The following is a 24,635-nucleotide window of genomic DNA, read 5'->3' as shown; positions in this document are numbered from 1 at the left end:
TTGGATTTCCTGGATGGATACATTCTCATCTTTCATTATTTCAGGGAAGTTCTCCTCCAGCAAATCTTGGACAGTTTTCTCAGTGGTTGTGTTTTTCTCTTCATTTAACAAGAAAAGAAATAGTTTTTGATGGTTACCAGGGATCAGAGCAGAGGGGAGGGAAAATTACTATGTAAGAGACATGTATTAATTATATGAAGAGAAAGAATGTGTGACCAGTACAATATCACTAAGAAAAAGTAAGACATGGAGAGGTTCACAAAGTTGTAGACAATAAAGATAAATAGTATTACATACACAATCCTACATTATCAATAATAACAAACATTAATCTATAAGTAGATACATAGCTAGACAGGCAAGATGAGCAGGTATGGATAGGTGAATGGAATTTTATCCACAATCATATTGGTTTGGCAGTTTATATTTCTACATAGTTATTTGTATGTACTGTTAAATTATCTATGTATATAGTAGAGCTAACAGGGGGCAAAGTTATGAAAACCTCTTAGCCATAGCTAAATATTTTGAGGGAAGGAGTTGCTGGGCCTAGGAGCTCAGGACCATAGTCTCGGGAAGCATCGAAGTCAATTGGCGTAACATAATCCACTAAGACAATGTTCTACATCCTACTTTGGTGAGTAGCAACTGGATCTTAAAACTTGTGAGTAGACATCTAAGGTGCAACTATTGATTTCTCCTTGTCTGGAGCAATGAAGAATAAAGAAAAGCAAAGATGCATGGAAACAATTAGTCCCTTGGACTAATGGACCAGCCCTGAGACCAGAAGAACTGCATAGTGCCCAGCTACCACTGCCAACCACCTGAAAGGGATCACAATAGAAGTATCAGAAAAATGTGTGTGTGGGGGGGGACTCAAAATAACTAAAGAAAAGATTCAGGCTTACTAGTCTGACAAAGACTTGTGGAACCTCTAAGATTATGACCCTTAATCACCCTTCAATCCTGGAACTGAGCCACACTTGTGGCTCAACTTTTAGCCAAATAATAAGTAGCCCTATGAACAATAACACAAGGGTATGTGTGCCGCTTAGAATAATCAACAATCAGCCTTTAGATCAAAAAGGAAGCATTTGTCCAGAGATAAAATTCCAAAGTCAAGAATGGATAGGAAGAAGTATAAATGGAAATGGAAATCACAGGGAAGAAGTGTAGAGAGTGCTGTTACACTGTGGCAACTGCATTCAATATCATAAAACAAAACACATATGAACAGCTGAATGGAAAACCAATTTGCTCTATAAACTTTCACTCAAATCACAATAAAAAGACAATAAATAAATAAATTTTGAGGAAAGAAAAAATACATTGAAAATCTATTTGACAAAATTATCTTTTCTTAGAATGCCAGATACTTAACATGAACTTGAAATTTTCAGGAGCATTTTTATTATAAAGAAATCTGTGAATAAATCAAGGCAATGATTGCAAATTCTACATTAACACTTTCCTCCCAGTTCAAAGCAAGTATCAATATCTTATTTCCCATTTGTACAGGCAAAGGTCACATCAGGAAATGAAATGCCTCAGCTACCCCTTGGGAATTCCTGTGTCATGCAAACAGTTAACATCTTGCTGTTAAGCAAAGGTTGGAGATTCAAGTTCACTCAGAGGCACCTTGGAAAGACTACTGAACTTGAATGCTTCCCTTATCCAGAAAGTACAAAAATAAACCCTTTTCAAACTTTCCCTCAATGTCTGGGATACTCCAAAGGATTCATTGGTCATTCCAGTCCAGCTCATTTTATGAAAAAAATAATTAGGAAAGAAAATAATAAAATTGTTCGTTTGATTCAATATAATGAAGAATAACTGAGCATTTATTATGTACTTCAAAGTATTAATAATAGCAGCAGGTAGAATGGAGAGTGACTGCTTAATGGTGTTAAAACAAAAATAATATTAGGCTGATAATAAAAATTAAAGTTTAATTAGTATAAAATTTTTAAATTAGGGTAATATTTTGACTCTCACTCAAACTCACTGCCGTCGAGTCAGATCTGACTCATAGTGACCCCTCCTTTGGTTTCCGAGATGGTACCATTATGGAAGTAGTTTGCCCAACCTTCCTTCTGAGGAGTGCCTGGTGGGTATGAACTGCCAGCTTTCTGGTTAGCAGTCAAATTCCTCGGGCACTATGCCAAAAATGTTGCAAATCTTAAACAACTTGCAAGGATTCTTATACTGCATCTTCTCAGCACTGCCATGGAAACAGCACTAGGACAATGCATTTTATATAATAACCATTTACCCTTAAAATACAGCTTCTAGTCTGACCTTGGAGTTTCTGTTTCTCAAAACTGACTGCATATAGATAATTCTTCAAAAGACCCCAATGTCTATGGCAAAACAGTCTTAGTAAGCTGCTTACTAGGCTATTGTTTGATTTAAGGATAATTTTGGGGAAGCCAGTTTTCTCAAGGCTCAAGTTTCAAAAGATCTCAGGACAATAGCCTGAGTAAGTCACCCCAACTCCACGGATTCCAGAAATCTGGATTGCAGCAGAGTTAAAACTCTTTCTCAATGGGTACAGAGTTTCTGATTGGAGCAATAAAAAAGTTTTGGAAACAAATAGAGTTAATAGTTGCACAACATTGTAAGTGCAAATAATGCCACTGGATTATACATTTACAAATGGTTAAATTAGTAAATTTTGTGTTATATATATTTTGTTGTTATTTGGGAACTCTGGTAGCATAGTAACTAAGGCACTTGACTGCTAACCAGAAGGCTGGTGGTTCAAACCCACCAGCCACTCCTGGGAAGGTAGATGGGGCAATCTACTTCTGTAGTGATACTGCCTCGGAAACCCAAGGAGAGGTCACTATGAGTCGAGTCTGACTAGATGGTACATAACAACAACAACAACAGTTGTTATCTAGTTGTTTCTGGTTCATGGTGACCCCATATGTGTGGAGTAGAACTGTTTTCAAAGGCTGTGACTTTTCAGAAGTATATCACCAGACCTGTCTTCCAAGGTGGCTCTGGGCAGATTTGAACTGCCCACCTTTCAGCTAGTAGTCAAGTTCTTAACAATTTCCACCACCCAGGGCTCTAAGCCTCTCCAAGGGGTAAAAAGATGGAAGCCAAACATCTCCTTTTCAAAGGAGGCGGCGGGGTGTGCAAGAAAAGTATGGGTTCTGGGCTTTGACAGCTGCACCATTCTCCAGCTTAGTGACTTGGGCGAGGTCAATGAATGTCAATGAATGCTAGATCCCTTTTCAATCTCCAGTCGGGGTGTAAACTCTTCTCTCAGCAGGTGATCACCACAAGGCAGGAACAACCTGTTTTGCGATCTTTTGAATCTACCTGCCTACTTCTACTAAAATCATTAAGGTTTGGAAAAATGGGCAATGTTTGTGTTTAAAGTAAATATTTATTAGTATTAAGCATGTATACTGTATTTTCATGCTGATAATGCTTGAATTAACATCTTATTTTGTTGTTGCCAATACTTCTTCCTCCCAGGTATTTTTGGAAACATGCTATGCTATTGTTTTACATGTTGCTGCTAAATCAGTCAAAAAATAAATAGCAAAGATGGCTTACTTACAAAAATACCTCTGGGGGAGGGCTTGTTTAACCAAAAAAAAAAAAAAAATAGAACACAACCATATTTGCATTAAAATACTGTGTATTCATGAGATACACCCGCCTCCTCCCAAACAAGCTGACTTGGAGGCAGTCATTTCCAAATGCAGAGGCCATTTCCTGTGATGAGATGCTAGAAAGAAGAGCACATCCACTTTGAACAGAGACAGGCCTGGCTTCAAACCACAGCTCTCTCATTTTCAGTTATGGGCACATAGACAAATTATAAACGACAATGTCTGGATTCAAACTTACCTTTCTATAATTCAAAATAAGAATGGTCTTATTTGAGACTGACATTTGTTTTTCCTTTTATCTTTCAGGGGATGAACAACCAGTACATCCGCCGAGACGTTTTCTGCTGTGAAACTTGTCATGAGCTCAAAAGCTTCTGGGAAAAAGAAATTAGCAAACAGACTTGTTATCGAGAGCTAGGAGAAGATCGTCAGGGAAGAAGTGCCCTGAGAAAGTATGTGGTTCGTTTTTCTTTTTCTTTCTTTCTTTCTTTGTTTTTTTTCAAGTAGGTTTATCCAGTTGCCATCAAATCAATTTCAGCTTGTGGTGACCATGTGTGTCAGAGTGGAACCTTGCCCCACAGTGTTTTCAATAGCTGATTTTTGGAAGTAGATCGCCAGATCTTTTCTCTAAGACACCTCTGGGTAGACTCAAACGCCAGCTTCTAGTTAGCAGCTCAGTTCATTAGTCATACCAGGTGTGAAGCCAGGGAGACAGAATTATTTTCATTATCTATGCCTACAATCTTGTCACTTTTGATACTAGGGTTTTTCAATCTCAACATTATTGATATTAGGGGCTGGAAATACTTTATTGAGGGGGTCTTTCCTGTGCATTATAGGATGTTTAGCAGCATCCCTCACCTCTAATCATCAAATACCAGTAACACCTCATCCCTCATTATGACAACCAAAAATATCTCCAGACATTGACAAATGTCTCCTAAGGGCAGAGTTGCCCTCATTTGCGAGCCACTGACCTATAGATATAGGCAAGCCTTTTTCCACATAAGCAAAAATGAAGATCTGTTTTCATATTCATCATATCTTGATGAACTGAAAAATTTCTCCTTCACTACATTTCTGTCACAGTGCCCAGCACATAAACTTAACTGAATTTCAGAATTAGGACAACAGATAAGTGTGTGAAAAAAAATAGTTATAAAAAAAAAAAAAAAGATTCCACATCTGTGATGATATAGTTTAGGATTGTTGGGGGAAGGATATTGTGGCCTTTCTCTCACTATTGAGTGAACTTACTCAATTCAAAGAAGTCTGCTGAGAGGGGAAATTATATGAGAAGACATGTCACCTAGAGTGTTTATACCACTGTGAATAAGAAGTCCAGCACCTGTTCTCTTGTGTGCAATGCCTTGTTGAAGATGGATCAGATCAACTCTTCAAGGCCTGTTTGGGTTCTCTGTTCCTAAAATGGAAACAGCCCACTCTGGTTGTACTTTGCTGAGATGGCCACTTGCAATAGAAAGTGAACTAGAAAGCCAGGTGTGTTCTGTGGAGAGAAGGGCACTGTGTCTTCATGTTTGATGTCTCCTCAATGCAGGTAGAGCAGAATTCATGTCCAATTCACATGTGTTGAACTCAACATTATCTTATAAAAACCTATCTTCTCTCCCAAAGGGAAAATAGCCTTTCTTCATACCTAGAGAACAGCTCCAACCCATGCTAGCTACATTCCTCATTGCCTAGCAGACAGATACAGGCTTTTCCACTTGCCAGAAGAGCTTCTAGTCCTCGAGTCCCATGATAGATCATTCAGTCCTGGAGAGTCCCAATGTACCTGAGGACAACTAAGGTGGTTGCCAGTTGTGTGGCCCTTGCCATTCTCCTTCTGCAGTCCTAGCCCACAGATCTAGTGGAAGCCAGATCCCATCATGAATACTCTGCTGTACCATTCCTTCCAGAATCTCTGGGATGCAAGATTAAAAGTAAAATTTGAAAAATAATCTTGTTTTTTGTCAAAATAATAAATTTGTTACACAGTCTATCTATGTGCATAAGAAAAATATGAAAAGAAAATGCATTAAGATATTGTTATAGTTTTTAGTTATCATTAACTCAGCCCCAACTCATTGTGATCCCATGTAGAACAGAATCAAGCATTGCCCAGTCTTGGCCATCTTTACTATCATTGGTTGCTCAAGTGCATTGTTGTAGCCATGTACAGTCTGAGTATGTTTTAACCTAAGGCTTATCTTACAGCACTATATTGAACAATATTTTGTTGTAATCCATAAAATTTTCATTGGATAATTTTCAAAAGTAGATCACTAGTCCTTTCTTTCTAATCTGTCTTAGTCTGGAAGCTCTACTGAAAATTTTCTACCATGGATGACCCTGTTGGTATTTGAAATACCAGTGACATAGCTTCCAGCATAACAGCAATACACAAGCCACCAAAGTAGGACAAACAGACAGATGGGTGGTGACACTAAGATATTAAGAGTAACTATTTTTCGCTGGTGGGATGGCAGATGTGTATGTGTTTGTGCACTCTTTTATTTTTTTCCAAACTTTTTACATTGATACTGTGCCATTTTGTAATTGGGAAAAAAGGTATAATCAAATGCAACCAACTGTAAATTGTCCCTTGAACAAATTCAATAATTCTCCAGGCTCCCATATGCCATAGAAGTGATCTCCCTTCTAAAGTTTTGATACTTTTCTCTTCCTTATGACCAAAAGAGTAAAACTTTAAAATGTGTACATCATAAAATATTTCATAGTTATTTTTTTCCAAATAAATTTTTAATAATGTAGGTATCATCACTGCATTGCTCATTGTTATTAGGTGCTGTTGAGTTGGTTCTGACTCACAGTGCCCCTCTGTAGAACAGAACAAAACACTTCCTGGTCCTGACCATCCTCACAGTCTATGGTTACCATGCTTGAACCCACTGTTGAAGCCACTGTGCCAATCCATCTCATTAAAGCCCCCCCCCCTTTTTTTTTTTTTATTGACTCTCTACTTTATCAAACATGGACTCTTTCTCCAGGGACTAGTCTCTTTTGACAACATGATCAAAGTATAAGACCCAAACTCCATCCATTCTCGATTATAAAGAGCATTCCAGCTGTATTTTCTCTAAGACAGATTTGTTAATTCTTCTAGCAGTCCATAGTACATTCAGTATTTGTTTGGAAACACCAAAATTCTTCTGTGGTCTTCCTCATTCATTGTCCAACTCTCACATGCACATGAAGCTATTGAAAATAAATTGACTTGGGTCAGATACACCTTAGTATTCAAGGTGACATCTTTGTTCTTCAACGTTTTAAAGAGATCTTTTGTAGCAGAGTTTCCCAAAGCAAGGCAGTAATTATCAATACATCTTGATTGCATATTTGGTCAATTTCACACTGCAGAAGTTGGTAAAAATCTTCAATTTCATTTTTGGCTGTGGTGATCAGTGTGTAAATTTGAATAATAGTAGTATTAGCTGATCTTCCTTGTTGGTATATATCCTATAACTAACAGCATTGTACTCCAGGCTAGATCTTGAAATGTTCTTTTTGATAATGAATTCCTCTTCAATTTGTCATTCCCAGCATAGTAGACCATATGTTTGTCTGATTCAAATTGGCCAATACCAGTTCATTTTAGCTCACTAATACCTAGGATATTGGTCTCTTTACATTTCATTTCATTTTTCACAACTTCCAATTTTCTTACATTCATACTTCCTACATTCCTTGTTCTAATTATTAATGAATGCTTGCAGCTCTTTCTTCTCATTTTGAGTTGTGCTATACCAGCAAAGAAGGTTCCAAAATCTTTCTTCCATCCACATCATTAAAAGTTGACTCTACTTTGAGGAGACAACTCTTCCCTTGTCATATTGTGAGTGCCTTCCAATCTGAGAGCCTCATCCTCTCTCACTATATCAGTGTTTCACTGCTATTCATAAGGTTTTTGGTGGTCAATTTTTCAGCAATGGACCTGGCACTTCCTTCTTTCTTAGATGTCTTAGTCTGGAAGCTGTGCTGAAGCCTGGCCACCATAGGTGACCCTGCTGGTATTTGAAATACCAGTAGCATAGCTTCCAGCATCACAGCAATACATAAGCCACCAGAGTATGACAAATTGACAATGAGTGGTGACACTGCTTAGAGCAGAGGAAAATTGTACAGAGTAGGAAGAAAGTAGGAGCAGCTTTCTGTGATGCTCTCATCTGTTCTTGTATTTGTACTATAGTGATGAAAATACACTTGATAAAACCATCAATTCAACAATTTCCTCATATACAATTTAGTGATGTTGATCACATTCATAAGTTGCACAGCTTTTATCACTATCTTTTTCCAAATTATTATACCACCATTAACATAAACTCTATGCCACCTAAGCAAAAGATTGCCTTTTATTCCCTCCAAACCCTGGTAACCACTAATGATTTTTGGATTCTAAATATTTTCTTTTTCACAAAAATGTGATCATTCAGTGTTTGTCCTTCTGTGACTGCCTTATTTCTCTTAATAGCCTTGTTTTTCACCAATCTTTCAGCTGTACTGAAGGAATTGGTGAAAAATGAATCTCCAGGAACTGACAGAATATGCATTACGATGTTTCAACATATAGATGCCGCACTGGAGCCACTTACTCCTCTGTGCCAAGTAATTTGGAAGACAGCTACTTGGCCAACTGACAGAAGGAGATCCATATTTGTGTCCATTTCAAAGAAAGATGATCCAACAGAATGTAGAAATTATCAAATAATATCATTATCCCACACAAGTAAAATTTTGTTGAAAATAATTTGAAAAGAGTTGCAGCAGTATATTGACAAGGAACTTCTAGAAATGCAGGCTGGATTTAGAAGAGGATGTCCTAGAAATACAAGCTGGGTTTAGAAGAGGATGTCAAACAAGAGATATCATTGCCGATGTTAGATGGATGTTGGCTGAAAGTAAAGAATACCAGAAAGCTGTCTAACTATATTTTATCAACTATTCAAAGGCATTTGACTGTGTGAATCATAACATATTATGAATAACATTGTGAAGAATGGGAATTCCATAGCACTTAATCATGTTCAGGAGGACCTTATACATAGAACAGGAGGCTATCATTCTAACAGAGCAAGGGATACTGCATGATTTAAAATCAGGAAGGGTGTATGTCAGAGTTGTGTCCATTCACCATACTTAGTCAATCTGTATGTTGAGCAAATAATCCAAGAAGCTGACTATATGAAGAAGAATACATCATCAGGATTGGAGGAAGGCTCATCAACAATCTGCAATATGAAGACGACACAATCTTGTTTGCTGAAAGTAAAGATGACTTGAAACACTTAACAATAAACATTAAAGACTGCAGTCTTCAGTATGGATTATGCCTCAGTATGGATTACAATTCAGTATGGATTACACTTTTCTTTATAAGAAAACAAAAATCCTTACAACTGGACCAATAAACAGCATCATGATAAATGAAGAAAAGATTGAAGTTGTCAAAGATTTCATTTTACTTAGATTCATACTCAACATCCATGGAAGCAGCAGTCAAGAGATCAGATGTCGTACTGCACTGGGCAAATCTGTTGCAAAAGACCATTTTCAAGAGTTGAAGAACAAATATGTTACTTTGGAGACTAAGGTATGCCTAACCCAAGCCATGGTATTTTCAATCGCCTCATATGCATGTGAAACCTGGACAATGAATAAGGAAGACCAAAGAAGAGTTGATGCTTTTGAATTGTGGTGTTGGCAAAGAATACTGAAAATATCATAGACTGCCAGAAGAACAAACAAATCTGTCCTGGAAAAAGTGCATCCAGAATACTCCTTGGAAGCGAGAATGGCCAGACTTCATCTTACCAATTTTGGTCATGTTGTCAAAAGGGACCAGTTCCTGGAGAAGGATATCATCCTTGGCAAAGTGGAGGGTAGAGAAAAATGGGAAGACCCTCAACAAGGTGGATTGACACAGTAGCTTCAACAATGGGCTCAAATGTAGCTAGGATTGTGAGGATGACTCAAGACCATGCATTGTTTTGTTCTGTAGTCCATAGGGTCATTATGTGTCAGAACTGGCTCCACAGCACCTAACAACAACTATTTCTCCCAGCCTGGTGTTTTCATGTCATAGCATGAATCAGGATTTTGTTTCACTTTATAGCTGAGTAATATTTCTTTGTGTGTATATATCACATTTTGTTTATTCATTTCAGTTGTTTCCATCTATTGACTATTTTGAAATGTGTTACAAGGAACATTGGTGTACAAGTTTCTATTTGCATTTCTACTTTCATTTCTTTTCACTTCCACCTAGGTTTGAGATCAATGGGTTATATATGGTAATTCTAGGAGCTCTGGTAGCATAGTGCCTAAGGCACCAGCCACTCCTCAGAAGGAAGGTTGGACAATCCTACTTCCGTAGTGATACTGCCTTGGAAACCCAAGGAGGGGTCGCTATGAGTCGGGGCCGACTCAATGGCAAATAACAACAACATATGGTAATTCTAGGTTAAACTTTGTGAGGAACTACCAAACTGTTTTCCACAGTAGCTGAACAATTTTACATGCATACCAGCAGTGAGTGGCAGTTTCAGTTTCTCTACAAACTCACAAACACCTATTGCTTTCTAGTTTGTTTTGTTTTTGTTTTTGTTTTTATCATTGTCATTCTAGTGGGAGTGACATGGTATCTCACTGTGATTTTGATGTACATCTTTGTGCTTGTTGGTGACTTTGTGCTTGTTGGTTATTTGAATATTTTCTGGGGAAATGCCTCATCCATTTTTGAGCTCCACTTACTAGAACTGTTGCCTTTATTGACTGTGAATAAGAACCCCACACACACACACACACCTGAAAAGCCTTCTTAATTTGGTAAACAATGAATGAAAACATCGTGTTTTTGTTCTTCTTATGCTAAACACACACACTTACATCACAAATGAGGCATGTTTACACAAAAAAAGAGAATATAGATATTTTCCAAGTAGCTCTGTTAGTATAGTGTCTAAGGCACTTGACTAACCAGAAGGCTGGTGGTTCAAACCCCTCAGGCACTCCTCAGAAGGAAGGTTGGGCACTCTACTTCCATAGTGACACTGCCTTGGAAACCCAGGGAGGGATCGCTATGAGTCGGGTCTGATTCGACAGCACATAACAACAACAGCAACAGATATTTTCCAATCAAAACCAAAATGTTAGAACAATTACTTAAATCCCTGTTGACCTGACCAAAGAGTTTGAAACTCTGTCCTAACAGGATAAAAATCTTACAGCATCATGTACTTGTAGCCTAATGAATACATAATAAATGACCAGGTCCTTATTCCACATCTGTGTGCTATGACTCCCAAACTCCACTATAGTGCACATTCCATATATGCACATATGCATACACATAACTCCCATACCCTTCTTTATCTACAAAAGGTAAATCTAAGCCACCATGAAATAAAGAAATGTTCCAGGTAAACAATAGAAAACAAAAACCTCATAATTTTCCACCAACCCTTTACTGATATAATTAAAAAACAAAATAAAATGAAACCCACTACCATCAAGTCAATTCAAACTCATAGAAAACATAACCAATAATGCCTTGTATCCTTCTTCCCATGCTGAGCTAACCCAGCAAGAAGCAGGGCTTTGAACAGACTTGGATTTGCTTTTCCACCCCCAGATATACTGAATATGCAGTTTAACAAGATCTCCAGGTGATTCTAATGTTTAATAAATTATGAGAACCACTGCTCTACTAGTTCTTCTCAGAATTGATCCTGGATAGCAGCGTTAGCATCACCTGGAAACTTGTTAGAAATGCAAATTCTCATCAAGGGGTCAAACCAGACAAATCAGTGGAAGCAGTGGAGTGGAAGAAGGTGTTTTACCAACGACAAATTCATTAACCCACAACTGTGCATTCATTAACAGAGAAGAATATGGCCAGAGCTGGAGTCAATCCATTTATTCCAGTAACTGATAATTCTGGCAGAAGGCCTAGACATGAGATCACAAGGCTAAGTGGGTGACCTAAAACTGGAAAGCCCCCAACTCTCTCTGAGTCTGACTAGAAAGTCTGGCAACACAGCTTGGATGGGGTTGGATGCCTAGAGAATTTGGAGACTGCCAATAACTGATTAAGGCATTTTAAGAATAGTCAGGTATAAGTAGGATGACCATACATTCCAGTTTGCCTGAGAACATCTGGGTGTACACCTATCCTCCCAGTGGAATTATTGATTGTGCTTCCTTTTATTTTCAAACGTTTCTCAGTTTGGACCATAAACTTTATGGACACCTAAGTCTAGGAGCTCAGGTAGCATAGTGCCTAAGGCACTTGACTGCTAATCTGAAGGCTGATGGTTCAAACCCACCAGCCATTCCTCAGAAGGAAGTTTGGGCAATCTACTTCTGTAGTGATACCGCTTCGGAAACCTAAGGAGGGGTCGCTATGAGTCGAGTCCCACTCGATGGCACATTACAGCAACAACAAGTCTAGGTGACCACACTGTAACTATTAACTGAGAGAATGTACGATGCTTACACACACAAACACACACACAATGTTTTCATACAAAGAGTATAGTCTTCAAAATAGCTCTTCAGAAGCTGGCAGAACTCAGTGTCAGGTAGATATGAAATCTGAAGAACTTGGGTAGTTACTTAGGCTAGGTTCTCTAGAGAGGCAAAAGCAGTGAAGCATATAAAAACCAAACTCACTGCTATCCAGTCAATTCCAATTTATATATATATATATATATATATATATATATATATATATATATATATACATACAGAGAGAGAGAGAGAGAGAGAAATTATCTAAAAGAAGTGGCTCATGCAGTTGTTGTTGTTAAGTGCCTTCGAGTCATCTGTGACTCATAGTGACCCTATGCACAGCAGAACTAAACAATGCCCAGTCTTGTGCCAGCCTCAAGATCTTTGCTATACCTGAGCCCATTGTTGCAGCCACTGTGTCTATCTATCTCATTGAGGGCCTTTAACCTCTTCATTGATCCTTCACTTTATCAAGCATTGTATCCTTCTCCAGAGAATGGTCCCTTCTGACAACATGACCAAAGTAGGAGAGATGAAAGTCTGGCCATTCTCACTCCCAAGGAGCATTCTGGCTCCACTTCTTCAAGGACAGATCTTAGTCCTTTTAGCAGACCATGGTACTCTCAGCATTCTTCTCCAACACCACAACTCAAAAGCATCAACTCCTTTTTGGTCGTCCTTATTCATTGTCCAGCTCTCACATGCCTAAGAAGTGATTTAAAATACCATGCCTTGGGTTAGGCACACCTTAGTCTTCAAGGAGACCTCTTTGCTCTTCAGCCCTTAAAGAGCAGCAGATTTACCCAATGCAATATGTCATCTGATATCTTGACTGCTGCTTCCATCGGTGTTGATTATAGAACCAAGTAATATGAAATCCATGACAATTTCAGTCTTTTCTCCATCTACTGTGATGCTGTTTATTGGATCAGTTGTGAAGATTTTTGTTTTCTTTATATTGAGGTGTAATCCACACTGCATGCTGTAGTATTTAATCTTCATCAGTAAGTGCTTCAAGTCATCCTCACTTGCAGCAAGCAAAGTTGTGTCATCTGCATATGACAGGGTGTTAATTATTCTTCCTTCAATCCTGATGCCACATTCTTCTTCATATAATCCAGCTTCTTGGATTATTTACTCAGCACACAGAATGAATGTGTATGGTGAAAGGATACAACCCTGATGCACTCTCTTCTTGATTTTGAACCTTGCAGTATGCCCTTGTTTTGTTTGAATGACAGCCTCCTGATCTATGTGCAGGTTGCTCATGAGTACAATCAAGTGTTATAGAACTCCTGTTCTTCTCAATGTTATCCAAAATTTTTTATGATCCACACAATCAAATGCTTTTGCATAGTGAATAAAACATAAGTAAACATCTTTCTGGTATTCTTTCCTTTCAGCTAAGATCTATCTGACATCCTCTTCTGAATCCAGCTTTCTTTTCTGGAAGCTCCCTGTCAATACACTGCTGCAAACATTGTTGAATTATCTTCATTAAGATTTTACTTGCATGTAATACAAATTATATTGTTAGATAATTTCTACATTCTGTAGGGTCACCTTTCTTTGGAATTGGTACAAATATGCATCTCTTTCAGTCAGTTGCCCAGGTAGCTCTTTTCCAAATCTCTTGGCATAACCAAGTGAGTGCTGCCAGCAGGGCATTCATTTGTTGAAACATCTCAATGGTATTCCATCAATTCCTGAAGCCTTGTTCTTCACCAATTCCTTCAGTGAAGCTTTGACTTCTTCTTTCAATACCACTGGTTCTCAACCATATGCCACCTCCTGAAATGAATGAACACTGACCAATTCTTTTTGGTACAGTAACTCAGTATTCCTTCCATCTTCTTTTGATGCTTCCTACATCATTCAATATTTTGTCCATAGAATCTTTCAATATTGCAACTTGAGGCTTAAAAGTTTTCCTCAGCTCTCAGCTTGAGAAATGCCAAGTGTGTTCTTCCCTTTTGGTTTTCTAACTCCAGGTCTTTGCTCATTTCATTATAGTAATTGGCTTTGTCTGCTCAAGCTTCTCTTTTAAATCTTTTGTTCAGCTCTTTTATCTTGTCATTTCTTCCATTTGCTTTAGCTACTCTCCACTCAAGGGCAAGTTTCAAAGTCTCTTCTGACATCCATTTTGGTCTTTTCTTCCTTTCTTGTCTTTTTAATGACCTCTTGCTTTCTTCATGGATGATGTTCTTGATGTCATCCCACAATTCCTCTGGTTTTTGGTCTTTGGTGTTCAATGCATCAAATCTATTCTTTAGATGGTCTCTAAATTCAAGATGGATATTATCAAGGTCATATTTTGGCTATCTTTGACTTTATTTGTCTTCAACTTCAACTTGGATGTGCATATGAGTAATTGATGGTCTGTTCTACAATCAGCTCCTGCCTTGTTTTGGCTGAAGATATTGAACTTCTCCGTCACCTCTTGCCACAGATGTAGTCAATCTGATTCCTGTGTATTCCATCTGGTGAAGTCCAAGTGTATAGTTCTCACTAATGTTGTTGAAAAATGGTATTTGCAATGAATAATTTGTTGGTCTTGCAAAATTCTATCATGCAATCTCCAGTGTTATTGCTATCACCAATACCATTTTTTTCCAACTACCAGTAACTCTTCTTTGTTTCCAACTTTTGCATTCTAGTCACCAGTGATAACCAACAAATTTTGATTGCATGTTCAGTCAATTTCAGACTACAGAAATTGGTAGAAATCTTCAATTTCCTCATCTTTGGCTTTGGTGATTGGTGCATAAATTTGAATATTAGTAGTATTAACTGGTCTTTCTTGTAGATGTATAGATATTTTCTTATCTGACAGTGTTGTACTACAGGACAGGTTTTGGAACACTCTTTGTGATGATGAATGGTTGTTGTCTGATTCAAAATGGCCAAAAACAGTCTGTTTCAACTCAGTAATGCCTAGCATATAGATCTCTATGCATTCCATTTCATTTTTGACAACTTCCAATTTTCCTAGATTCATACTTCATACATTCCGTGTTCCAATTATGAATGGGTGTTTGCATCTTTTTCTATTCATTTTGAGTCATGCCACATGAGCCAATGCAGTTATTGAAAGCTTTACTCTATCCACATCATTAAGGTCAGCTCTACTCTGAGGAGTCAGCTCATCCTCAGTCAAATTTTGAGTGGCTTCTGACCTGATGGGCTCATCTCCTGTCACTATATTGGACAATGTTTCAGGGCTGTTCATAAAGTTTTCCAGTAATATATCAGATATTGTTTCACTGCTATTCATAAGGTTTTCACTGTCCAATTGTTTGAGAAGTGGATGGCCTCCTTCTCCCAAGTCTGTCTTAGCCTGGAAGTTCTGCAGAAACCTGTCCACCATGGGTAGTTGTAAAGTCTGGCAAGGCCCATGTCCGTGGATCAAATGTCAAGCTGGAGACTTCTCAAGTAAATGCTCACACAGCTGCAGGGACTGACAAACTCAAGAGTGGCAGGTAAAATGGTAGATTGTTGGCTCAAAGACTGCAAAGTCAATCATACCAATATAGGCAGGCAAAACAGCAGGACAATGGTGCAAGTCCTGGAACTAGAGATGATAATAGGCCAAAATAAGCAAAAACCCAGAGAGATTTCCCAAAACTTTTCCATATATACTGGAAGCAGGCTGCACCCCAAAGGCACACCTCTTCAACTAATTAGCTGCTTATGGCAAATTCCACCATGGAGGTAATTACACCATATCCAATCTCATCATGAAGAATAACTACATCAAAAGTGGCAGGCCACTCAAAATCATAGCCCTGCCAAGTTGACACAGAACTTTAACTAGCACAAGTAGGGAAATGGGCTTACCAAGTCTCAGCTCCTTTCTGCTCTGATCTCTGCTTTTCAGAGATACTGAATACTTTTGGCTACAAGTAACAAGATACTCAATTTTTAATCTACTAATTTGATACATAGCATCACTTTACACTTTCTATGAGACATGAACTGGAAGGCTGGCAGTTCAAACCCACCAGCCACTTCTCAGAAGGAAGATTGGGAAATCTACTTTCAATGAGATATCACCACAAAGATTAGCCAGTAAGGAAAATATTAGTTGGGTTTTTCATTCAAACTGAGGGGGTAGGGGAACGTGTCTGGTAAATTCAACTAGTCAGATCAGTATGCTAGGGTTAAGCCTTGTCAGGCTTTACTGTCTGATTGAGGTCTGCCCCATGAACAGACACCTACCTAGTGAGCTTCAGGTCATAAGAAAAATCAGGATCAGGCACCACTCTCATAACTGTGGAAAAGCAACTGTAAAGGTATGTGCCCTACTATATCAGCACAGGATTGGCAAAATCATCATCTGCCCTTTTTGTATTAAAACAAAGGTCCAGAAGAATGTTGAAATGACAAATGTTTGTTATGTATATATTTACCACATAATTATTTTGTTTAAAAATCACAGAGATTAAGACTGAGATCCTAAGTGAGAGACCAAGAATTCCTTGAGGACAGGGTATATGTGTGTGTGTGTGTGTGTGTGTGTGTTTGTTTTGGGAGCTCTGGTGGCATAGTGATGCCTAAGGCATCTGACTGCTAACCAGAAGGTTGGTGGTTAAAACCCACCAGCCATTCAATGGAAGAATGACTGGGAAATCTAATTCCATAAAGATTTGCCACCTCAGAAACACAATGGGAGTTGCTATAAGTCAGAAATGACTTGATGTCAGTGTTGTTGTTGTTGTTATGTGCCGTTGAGTCGGATTCGACTCATAGCGACCCCTCTTTGGGTTTCTGAGGCGGTATCACTATGAAAGTAGATTGCCCCATCTTCCTTCTGAGGAGTGGCTGGAGGGTTTGAACCACCAGCCTTTTGGTCAGCAGTCAAGTGCCTTAGGCACTACGCTACCAGAGCTCCTTTGATGTCAGTAGGTTTGGTGTGTTTTTTTTTTTTTTTTTTTTTCTTTTGTCCCTTTGTGGACAACTCCTTCCCAAATCCTGGTCCCCAGCAACTACTGATCTGTTCTCCACTCCTATAATTTTTTTCTTTTCCAGAATGCTTATAAATGAATTAATTAGGTAGTGTGCAATGGCCAAGGCATTTGACTGCTAACTAGAAGGTTGGTGGTTCAAACCCACCAGCTGCTACATGGAAGGAAGATGGGGTAATCTACTTCGGTCAGGATTTACCACCTAGGAAACCCAATGGGAGTCACTATCAGTCAGAATCCACTCAATGGCAGTGAGTTTGATTTTTTTGGTTTCATATCTGGTCTTTTGAGTCTGACTTTTTTCACTTAGAAAAGTGCACTTGAGATTCATTGTTGTTTTGTGTATCAATAATCATTCCTTTATATTGCTGAATAATATTCCCTTGTAATGCCATAACACAGTTTGGTTATCCATTCCCTAATTAAGGACATTTAAGCTATTTTCAGTTTTTGGTAATCATGAATAAAACTAAATCTTCACGTACGAGCTTTTGTGTGGATATAGGTTTTTATTTCTCTTGAATAAATACCCAAAATTAAGATTACTGTTCACCAAGCTTATTGGTCTAATAGAGACTAGTGAAACCCCTGAGACTATTGCCCCGACTCACCCTTACCAAAAGAAACTCCACTACTATTGAGTTGATTCCAACTTGTAGTGATTTCCTTGGAGTTTTCAAGGATATAAATCGTTAGAGAAGCAGATTGTCTGATCTTTCTCCCACAGAGCAACTGGTGGATTTGAATCATTGACTTTCTGGTTAGCAGCCAAATTCCCTCTCTATTCCCTTCCCACCAGAGTCCTTTATTCATCTTTAGTGCCTGGAGTTGAACTCACTCCCATAGCTTAACTTTCAGTCAGTCGGCCTTCAAGGTGAACAAATATACCAGGGAAGTGCACTCCTTAAAACAATCAACCGTGGGATATCAGAAGGGCAACATTTGTGCAGAAAGAAAGCTCAGGGGTCAGTAATGCATAGAAAAGGACACAGGGTAAAGCTAACCACAGGGAGGAAGTGGAGGAGAGCTCTTACATTGTGGGAATTGCAATCAATGTCACCAACAAAATGTGTATGAACTATTGAATGGAAAACTAATTTGCTCTGTAAATTCTCACTCAAATCACAATAAAAAGTTAAAAGAAAAATTACTGGGTCATATACTTTCTCCTCCTTTGTGGTTTGTCTTTTATATTCCTAACGAGGGCTTTCACTGAGCAAGTTTTTAATTTTGATGAAATTCAAATTATGGGTTTTTTCTGTTATGAATTATACTTTTATTATCGTATCTAAGAATTCCTTCCCTTTCTCAAGGTTATGAATATCTTCATTTGTGGTTTTTTTCCTGAAAATTTTATAGTCTTACATTTTTGTCTATGATCCATTTTGAGATAATTTCCAATAAGGTGTTGGATATGGATCAAGGTGAGAATCGCTGGGTGTCACAAATAGTTAAGGGCTCAACTACTAGTTGAAAGATTGCCAGTTTGAACTCAACCCAGAGGTGCCCCAGAAGAGAGAAGGAGTAATCTGCTTCTGAAAGGTGACATCATTGAAAATCCTATGGAGAAGTTCTACTCTGCACACATGAGGTGGCCATGTATCAGAATTGACTCAGTAGCAACTAATAACAACAGCAATGGATTAAAGTCAATTTTTTTTAAATATGAATTTCCAATTGTTCCAGCATTATTTGTCATAAAAACTATCTTTCCTCCATTGAGTTTGTCTTTGCCCACTTGTCAAAAATTAATTGATCATATTTGTGTGAGTTGGTTTCTAGGCTTTATAGTCTGTTTTGTTGATTGATTTATCTATTCCTTATCTGATGCTACATTATCATGGTTATGATAGCTTTAGTAGTGCTAGGGTGGTGGAAATAGTTAACAAACTCAGTTGTTAACCAAAAATTTGGCTATTTGAGTCCACTCAGAGGCACCTTGGAAGAAAGACCTGTTGGTCTGTTTCAAAAAAATTAGCTATTGAAAACCATATGGAGTGTTATTCTATTCTGACATACACAGGGTTGCCATGAGTTGGAATTGACTTGATGTAAACTGGTTTTATAAAAGTCTCAAAATCAGATCATGTGAGTCCTCCAACTTTGTTGTTTTTCAAAATTGTTTTGGCAAGCCTAGTTCTTTTGACTTTTTATATAAAATTTATAATCAGCTTGGCAGTATCTAGAGAAATGTCCTGCTGGGATTTTAATTGATATTACATTGGATCTACAAAGAAAATTTGGGAAGGATTAAGTTTGGGAACAACTGCCTTTTCACAGCTTTTGCCCTTTTGTTTATTGATTTATTTTCTTCTTTATTAATTTGTAAAATCTGTGTGTTTCCTTAAAATTAAAAAAAAAAAAAAACTTTAGGGAAAAAAATAACACTTCATTAGACCAGCATGTGTGGAAACAAGCACACTAAACAAATATATTGTTTCCCCTTTTCAGATTCAAAGAAGAATGGAAACAGAGGCTAGAGAAAAGGCTGAGCATGCTGGACAACCCTGATGAAAAAGAAAAGCAGGCAGATGTTGTCAGCTGAGAATCTCCTGTGTCATCAACTCAAAAGATAGCAAGTCACCAAGGGCACTTTTTTAGGAGAAAAAGAATAAATAACGCCCAAGTTATTTTTACTTACTAAAAACACTCTCTATTTGCTCTCCCATTTGTGAGAGGATTTATATGTGAAGCCTTTCCTCATAGTGCTAATGGGAGCTATTTTTCAGCTTAATCCTTTCTGCACAGAAGACAGGATGATTACAAATAAGATATGAAGCTCTGGTTGTTTAATATAAAAACCTCCTGGAATTAGCACTACCCAGTTTCAAAAACCCATGTAGCATAATTCATTTCCACATTTTCCTCTCATTTTGAAATTTGAATGTTTAATCTAAGCTTTCCAAAGGTGATGATTTGATGGGAATCTGTCTTTTCTAGGTCATCTGGAAAAACAGAAACATAAGGTTTTTTTTTTTCTTTTCCCTCATTTTCATAAATACAGAAATGCAACTACTTGCAGAAATAAAGCAGAAAATTAACTGAATTGATTTTCTTTTTCTCTTCATATGAATTTGGTTGATATTTTTTTTCACAAAAGCATTTAATTAGAAACAATCAGTCAAAGCAAGATAATAATTAATAACTATTATCACTCATATGTACCCTCACTCATATGTACCCTCACTGGTTTGCATCCTGTGTTAACTCTCCACACAGCTGTTTGGTTAGTTCTCCGATGGTTTGACAAGTGGCTTCTCTAACTCCCCAAGATATATCCTGAGATTTAAAGTCATCCTCACTTTACACTTCTCTAGGGCCCAGGTGATAATCACACAGCAGGAGACATCTATCAATCATAGTAACTAGGGCCTCTCTGTCCAGAGAAGCAGCTCCTCATTGGAAGATAGGAGCATAGAGCTATACAGTGGGGATCCCTGAACACCCAAGGAACACAAGTCACCAGAGAGACACGGGAGAGTGGTGGGAAAGGCATCCCAGCCCTCATAGATGCCATGAGGTGGTAAAAAGTGCTTCCATCTTGCCCTGGAAAACTGAAAGGGCCCATCAAACCTAAGGTGTCATGGGGTGGCATGAAGACTGAAGAAATGTTTCCACAGTCTCCAGAGGAATCCCAGGGATTCAGGCCCTCGCTATAGACTCTTATTAAGTCTGAATATAACAAATAAGCAACAAACTACAGCTGGGACAATCAACAAAAATTGGTTATTGTTAGCTTCTATCTTATTGATCCCCTACTCATGACAACCTCATGTTTAATGGAACTAAATGCTGAGTAGTCTTGTACCATCCTATGGCAGGTTGCATATCAAACCCTTGTGATCCATAGAATTTTCATTGGCTGCTTTTTGGAAGTAGAGCACCAGGCTTTTCTTCCTAGCCTATCTTAGTCTGGAAGCGCCACTGAAATTTGTTCTGCATCATAGCAGCATACAAGACTCCACTGACAGACAGGTGACAGCAGAGACGTATCTAAGGCATGGCAAGTATGGCACGTGCCCTTGGAGCCAATTGAAGAAGGACATCCTAAGCAATTTCTATTAACCATCATAGTATCCATTGCCAATTGTGAGAGATTATTCAGCCAAGTTAAAGCCAATACTTTCATATTTGATACCTTCCATGGGTCAAGGCAGACTGTGGATTTTATTCTAAAGGTTGTAGAGAATAAACTAAAATAAATAAATAAGTAAAAACTCTTTGAGCACATGACAGACAAATTTTCATCAGTAAAAGCGCAGTTATAATTTTCATGTAATGCCATAATGTGTTAAGTAAAAGATTAACAAGCTTGACTTGTATTTTTGACCAGATATTATGGTAAAGTTATCTAAAAGAAAGGTGTGATATCTTTGGAGAAGAGTGCCATTTCAGAACTTGCCATAGGTACTATTATTGGTAAATATGCCTTTGGGTGGTGACTGTGCATGATGTTCATTGGCCAAAAACTGAACTGGCTTTCCCACATGGAGGATATGTATTGTTTCAGTGACAGCCAACAATTTCAAAGTTAACAGTTGTTAGATGCCATGAAGCCCATTCAACTCACAGCAATCCCATGTGTCAGAGTAGAACTGTCCCATAGGGCTTTTTAGGCTCTAATCTTTATTGTAAAGCACTGAAAAGTTGGTTATTTGAACAGATGAACCACTTTGTGGCAGAAAGATGTGGCAATCTGCTTCTGCAAAGATTTACACCCTTGGGAACTCTGTGAGAGCAGCTCTATCCTGACCTGCAGGGTCACAATGAGTCAGAATTGACTCTGCAGCAATGAGTTTGGTTTTTGGGGTTAATATTCATAGGAGCAGATGCTCATGTCTTTCTCATGCAAAGCCATTGTGTGGGTTTGAATCCCTAACATATTTGGTTAGCAGAAAAGGAGACTAATAAATAAAATAGAATTTCAGCAAAGACAAAGAACCATAGGAATAAAATATAAAGGTCTAATAATGTCTAGGAGCTCTGGTAGCATAGTGCCTAAGGCACTTGACTGCTAACCAGAAGGCTGGCGGTTCAAACCCACCAGCCACTCCTTGGAAGGAAGGTTGGGCAATCCTACTTCCGTAGTGATACTGCCTCGGAAACCCAAGGAGGGGTCGCTATGAGTCAGGGCTGACTCGACGGCAAATAACAACAACAACAACAAAATAATGTCTAGGGAGGCAGGGAAAGCCCCTTGAGGAAGACAGTGTTAACTTGTAGGCCACACGTTTGTTCCTTCTAGCATGTTAATTCCTGAAAAACTAGGTGTAGCAGTTTGAAGCAAGGGCTCTGGACCTGTGAACAGCTGAGGAAGTCAGAGAGGCCAGACTTAATGGAGATGGAGAAAAAAAAAAAAAAAAACAGAGTAAACAGCAAGGAAAAATAAACAAACCTGCCCACCCAGCAGGGAGATAGCAAGGTGGAGAAGGGAAGGCTTGTTGGCAGTACAGCGGAGAGCTACAGAGAAAAGGAGAGGGAGAAAAAGGGAAGGGAACCATGAAAAGCATGGAGGCATCAGGGACAAGTAATACATCTAGAGTCTCTGATGGTAACATTGGGATCTGAGCTGAGTAAGTGGATAGATAACCTTGCTGACAAACAGAGCAGAAACCGCTGTGGCTCAGGCCACTACTGAGTTGAGAGTGGAGAAGGGGAAGGGAGGAAATGCCTCAGATGGCAGGCCCTGGGAGGAGTTCACAGTGCAAGGCTGTGATCCCACTCTTCCACAATAGCTTTTTAGCACAGAGTGAACCAGAGTACAGGGTTTTTGTGGCTTTCTGACCCAAGTGGAAAGCAGCAGCCCCCTAACCATTGGGGTCTCTGTTGATTTTGGACTATGGGTCTGTGAGTCACAACAAAATGTCATCACTGGTAGCCATCCCATGCAAACTCAAAACAAAACCCCAGAGGCAACAGCAATTATGGAAATGTGGAGAGCAAGGACTCACTACTGGAACTCTTTTTTTTTTCTCTCTCTCTTTCTCTTTTTTTCCATTCTTCCCTGCCTCATCCAATAGAAGATCCACATTAAGCCAGCACAACACCTGCTTGTCCGAATTTCAAGTCCTGTTAACAATGAATAGAGACCTGAATTCACATTCTCAACACTGATTCCATCAACACAAAGAAAACTGCAGAGCAACCCAGCACATTTGAATTAATAGCCAAAAAAAAAAAAAACAGCTCCACCTTTGCAAATATAATTAAACACAAAATCAAGGTGAAACAAATCAATGCATAACTAATAGTTAAAGACAACAATTTCAACATGTCTAGGAAACAGCAGACAACCTCAAATTAAAAAAAAAAAAAAAGGACAAGACAAAGAAATAAAACTCAAAGCTAAAGATTACCCTAACATGGAAAAAAAAAAAAAAAAAACCACAGGCAGTAGAATTATCCAAGAAGGAATTTAGAAGATATGTATATAGAACTCCACAAGAGCTCAAGGAAACCACTAACAGAATCAAGGAGAACACAAAGAGTACCCTGGAAGAATTCAGGAAAACCATTCAAGAACAAAATAACAAGATAAATACACAGTCAGAACTCATACAAAAACAGAAGATAGGAATCTAGAAAATGAACACTGAAATTAGAGTTAGACAACACATTGGAAGGACAAAGAGTAGACTATAACTGGCTGAGGAATGAATTTCCAAACTAGAAGATAAATCCATTGACACTAGCCTATATGAAGGAAAATCAGAACAAAGATTTAAGAGAAATGAGGAGAACCTAAGAGTTATATGGGATGACATGAAAAGAAACAACATATGCCTCATTGGAATACAAGAAACAAGAGGAGGCAAAAAAAAAAAAAAAACCTGAGAAAATTGTGGAAGACTTGTTAACAGAAAATTCCCCAATATCATGAAGGAAGAAAGATATCTGTCCAAGAAGCTCAACCCCATACAGGATGGATCCCAAAAGAAAATCATGAAGACATATCATAACCAAACTCTCCAAAACCAAAGACAAAGAATCTTGCGAGCAGCCTGGGATAAAACAAATGTCACCTACAATGGATAAGCAATTAGGCTAAGTTCTGAATACTCAGCAGAAGCCATGCAGGCAAGAAAGCAATGGGAAAGCATGTATAAAACAAGAACTTCCAACCAAGAATGCCATTTCCAGAAAAATTGTCCATCAAATATAAGGGTGAAATAAAGACATTACCAAACAGAAATTAAGGATTTTGTGAAAACCAGAGCAACTCTACAAGAAATACTAAGGAAATTCCTTCCAATAGAGAACCCATAACAGAGAACAATAAATTAAAATCAGGACACTTGACATCAACATTTAAAAACAAAATCAGAAATGTTGTTGTTGTTATGTGCCATCGAGTCAGACCTGACTCATAGCGACCCCTCCTTGGGTTTCCCAGGCAGTATCACTACGGAAGTAGATTACCTCATCTTCCTTCCGGGGAGTGGCTGGTGGGTTTGAACCGCCGGCCTTCTGGTTAGCAGTCAAGTGCCTTAGCCACTATGCTACCAGAGCT

General features: G+C 38.4%; 1 protein-coding gene across 1 annotated transcript; it reads left to right on the top strand.

The window, feature by feature from the left end:
* Positions 1-3,938: 3,938 nt before the first annotated feature.
* On the top strand, positions 3,939-19,670 carry LOC122150514 (protein FAM240B-like). The gene is made up of 2 exons (XM_042781723.1): positions 3,939-4,081; positions 19,577-19,670. The coding sequence occupies exons 1-2, from the start codon at positions 3,939-3,941 to the stop codon at positions 19,668-19,670; spliced, it is 237 nt and encodes a 78-aa protein (XP_042637657.1).
* Positions 19,671-24,635: the final 4,965 nt, after the last annotated feature.

The sequence above is a fragment of the Orycteropus afer genome, unplaced genomic scaffold, assembly GCF_000298275.1.
Source record: "Orycteropus afer afer isolate SDZICR_OR568_19922 unplaced genomic scaffold, OryAfe1.0 scaffold00156, whole genome shotgun sequence".
Lineage (NCBI taxonomy): Eukaryota > Metazoa > Chordata > Mammalia > Tubulidentata > Orycteropodidae > Orycteropus > Orycteropus afer.
This window is presented reverse-complemented; position numbering and strand designations above follow the sequence as displayed.